Source organism: Symphalangus syndactylus, chromosome 6 (genome assembly GCF_028878055.3).
Source record: "Symphalangus syndactylus isolate Jambi chromosome 6, NHGRI_mSymSyn1-v2.1_pri, whole genome shotgun sequence".
In the NCBI taxonomy this organism is placed as follows: Eukaryota; Metazoa; Chordata; class Mammalia; order Primates; family Hylobatidae; genus Symphalangus; species Symphalangus syndactylus.
Genome location: NC_072428.2, coordinates 51,018,810 through 51,022,524, shown reverse-complemented (window position 1 = coordinate 51,022,524; position 3,715 = coordinate 51,018,810). Strand labels below are relative to the sequence as shown.

The 3,715-nt window shown below is 43.1% G+C and overlaps 1 protein-coding gene across 1 annotated transcript; it reads right to left on the bottom strand.

Annotated features, from left to right (window-relative positions):
- LOC129484525 (hemoglobin subunit gamma-2) lies at positions 1–1,639 on the bottom strand. The gene is made up of 3 exons (XM_055282703.2): positions 1,460–1,639; positions 1,114–1,336; positions 1–215 (listed from the first exon to the last, which is right to left on the bottom strand). Exons 1-3 carry the CDS (start codon positions 1,549–1,551, stop codon positions 87–89), a joined length of 444 nt encoding a protein of 147 aa, XP_055138678.1. The 5' UTR covers positions 1,552–1,639; the 3' UTR covers positions 1–86.
- Between the last annotated feature and the right edge of the window lie 2,076 nt (positions 1,640–3,715).

The following is a 3,715-nucleotide window of genomic DNA, read 5'->3' as shown; positions in this document are numbered from 1 at the left end:
TGATCTCTTAGCAGAATAGATTTATTATTTTTATTGCTTGCAGAATAAAGCCTATCCTTGAAAGCTCTGCATCATGGGCAGGGGGATCAGTGGTATCTGGAGGACAGGGCACTGGCCACTCCAGCCACCATCTTCTGCCAGGAAGCCTGCACCTCAGGGGTGAATTCTTTGCCGAAATGGATTGCCAAAACGGTCACCAGCACATTTCCTAGGAGCTGTTGAGATGAAAAGAGACAACAAAGATGAACCCATAGTGAGCTGAGACTCCAGCCTGGCCTCCAGATAACTACACACCCAGCTTCCACCCAGAATCAAGCCTATGTTAACTTCCCTCAAAGCCTGAGATTCTGCCTTCCCATTAAATGCAGGTAGTTGTTCCCCTTGCAGCACTAGTCACTGGCCATAATTTAAATCTTGCTATCTTCTTGCCACCATGAACCCTGTATGTTGTAGGCTGAAGACGTTAAAAGAAACACACGCTGTCACACCCACACCCACACACACACACACACACACACACACACACTCACAGCTGACTTTCAAAATCTACTCCAGCCCAAATGTTTCCATTGTTCCTCACCCCCGGACATACTTTGCCCCCATCTGGAACTAGAAGACATACGTTTGTAATGAAGCATTAGCAGCATTTTATATGTGTCCAGCTGATATAGGAATAGCCTTAGCAATATATGTTTGGCCACCAAAGTTCCCCACTTTGACTGAGCCAATATGTGCCTTCTGCCTGCATCTTTTTAATGACCATATTTGTCCTGCCTCCAGATAGATGTTTTAAAACGAATAACAAAAATGGTGAAAAGATTAGAATTCTTTCTACCGGAATCTAATAAAGAAAAGTAATTTGCCTAATTTCCACATCTCCTTTCTCCAAGTCAAAATTGTCCATCTAGATTTTTAGAGGCACTCCTTAGGCCCTAAAACGTTACCACTGGGTCTCAGCCCAGTTAGTCTTCTGCAGTTTCTTCACTCCCAACCCCAGTATCTTCAAATAGCTCACACCCTGCGGGTAGATTCAGCTGTGCTCAGATCAATACTTAGTTGTCTAAGTTGCCTCGAGACTAAAGGCAACAGGGCTGAAACATCTCCTGTACTCACCCTGAAGTTCTCAGGATCCACATGCAGCTTGTCACAGTGCAGCTCACTCAGCTGGGCAAAGGTGCCCTTGAGATCATCCAGGTTCTTTATGGCACCTCCCAGGGAAGTCAGCACCTTCTTGCCATGTGCCTTGACTTTGGGGTTGCCCATGATGGCAGAGGCAGAGGACAGGTTGCCAAAGCTGTCAAAGAATCTCTGGGTCCACGGGTAGACAACCAGGAGCCTGTGAGATTGAACAAGAGCAGTTTGACAGTCAGAAGGTGCCACAAGTCCTGAGAAGCGACCTGGACTTTTGCCAGGCACAGGGTCCTTCCTTCCCTCCCTTGTCCTGGTCACCAGAGCCTACCTTCCCAGGGTTTCTCCTCCAACGTCTTCCACATTCACCTTGCCCCACAGGCTTGTGATAGTAGCCTTGTCCTCCTCTGTGAAATGACCCATGGCGTCTGGACTAGGAGCTTATTGATAATCTCAGACGTTCCAGAAGCGAGTGTGTGGAACTGCTGGAGGGTGCTTCCTTTTATTCTTCATCCCTAGCCAGCCGCTGGCCCCTGGCCTCACTGGATACTCTAAGACTATTGGTCAAGTTTGCCTTGTCAAGGCTATTGGTCAAGGCAAGGCTGGCCAACCCATGGGTGGAGTTTAGCCAGGGACCGTTTCAGACAGATATTTGCATTGAGATAGTGTGGGGAAGGGGCCCCTAAGAGGATACTGCTGCTTAATTTTTTTTATAGCCTTTGCCTTGTTCCAATTCAGTCATTCCAATTTTTCTCTAATTTATTCTTCCCTTTAGCTAGTTTTCTTCTCCCACCATAGAGGATACCAGGACTTCTTTTGTCAGCCTTTTTTTACCTTCTTGTCTCTAGCTCCAGTGAGGCCTGGAGATTAAAGCTAAAGCACGTATCAGTTTTTGAAAAGTTCAGGGATTGTGAAATGTGTTTTAGGCATAGGTCTAGGATTTTTGATGGGACAAGTCTTAGTCTCATTTAGTAAGCATTGGTTTCCAAATAAGAAGTGCTATACTTATCTTTGAATATATTCTCTGTGGTTTTAGGCCATTATCTCTTAAGTTCTCATTAGTGTAGTGAAAAAAAATCCTATAAAGCAACAGTTTCAGTGCAGGAATAGATTAATGTTATGTAATATAAGACTGAATCCTTACTTCAATATCTACTTATCTGTACCTATTTGAAATAAATCATGCCTGTTTCATCTCAGCAAAAGTATTTTTTTTTATATTCAGGTATGTATGTATACACCAGATGATGTGTATTTATCACTGGATAAGTGTGTGTGCTGGCTGATGACCCAGGGTTTTGGTGTAGCTCTTCCATGCTCAGTAAAGATGATGGTAGAATGTTCTTTGGCAGGAACTGTGGATTAGAATTAATTATCTTGTATAAATTCTAAGCTCACTTCTCAGGGAATCTTATTCTAAGACATAAGACATGTATTTGTGTGGAAAACAACTCTAAAGAGGCAGGGACTATTTTATTGACTAATAGTCCACACACTGTGACAGCTCAGATGTCACTGTAGTTTAGACATCTTTATCTGTAACTCAGTGCTGTTTCTGACATATTGGCCACTTAACGTGGCAGGAAGTTTTCATGCTGTTTTTTTCTTTATATTTTCTTTTGGATTTTTATGTTTTGGCGGGTTTGGTTTTGCTTTTGTTTTTTCTCTGAAAGTGATCCTTGACTTTGGTAGATTATGATGTCAGAAACTCTGGAAATCTGGCTTATTGGAGGGGAGCTCTACCTTCCCCTAACCTATCACGTTGATAAGAATTATAATAATATTGGTGGAATCCTTTCAGCCTTCATAATCTTGTGTAAAGCTTATATCTGCTCAAAGTGTGAGACGGCTAAAAGACCAGAAAGATACATGTTGACCTGCGCAGCAAAGCTGCACATATTGCACTTGTTCTTTGGAAGTTAAAATAAAAGTTGAATAAGAAGGGAAAGAAAAAGATTTGTCAACATATCAGTATCTTCCAGTTACTCACATAATAATAAGTGACTTCTCTCAATCTGAGAGTGGGTGAGAAAGATTTTTATTGGTATGCAGGTACAGATTACAGAGACTGAGGTGAACCCAAATTAGGGTCTCTTTAAGATAGAGGATCTGTGAGATAGGTGTATATAGATCTTTGACCATATCTGAGAATCTGGTTGGGTTCCAGTTGTAGAGCCTGACCTTTAAGAATGTCTCAGAGACTGGTGTCTAAGCCCGCTAAGGCCTAAACAAGTTAATCTTTTGAATCTCTTTTTTTTTTTTTTTTTTGAGACGGTGTCTCGTTCTGTCACCCAGGCTGGAGTGCAGTGGTGTGATCTCGGCTCACTGCAACTCCCGCCTTCTGGGTTCAAGCAATTCTCCTGCCTCAGCATCCTGAGTAGCTGGGATTACAGGCACTTACCATCATGCCTGGCTAATTTTCATATTTTTGTAGAGACGGGATTTCACCATGTTGGCCAGGTTGGTCTTGAACTCCTGACCTCAGGTGATTGCCTGCCTTGGCCTCCCAAAGTTCTGGGATTACAGGCGTGAGCCACTGCTCCCAGTCTCTAAACAAGTGAATCTTAATTGCTCCTCCTCAGACTAA

Excerpts from the sequence above, each read along its gene's own strand:
- LOC129484525 (XM_055282703.2), bottom strand. The coding sequence starts at position 1,551 with ATGGGTCATTTCACAGAGGAGGACAAGGCTACTATCACAAGCCTGTGG. Across the intron at positions 1,337-1,459 it reads GGAGGAGAAACCCTGGGAAG|GCTCCTGGTTGTCTACCCGT; the intron begins GTAGGCTCTGGT and ends TCAATCTCACAG. Across the intron at positions 216-1,113 it reads TGGATCCTGAGAACTTCAGG|CTCCTAGGAAATGTGCTGGT; the intron begins GTGAGTACAGGA and ends TCATCTCAACAG.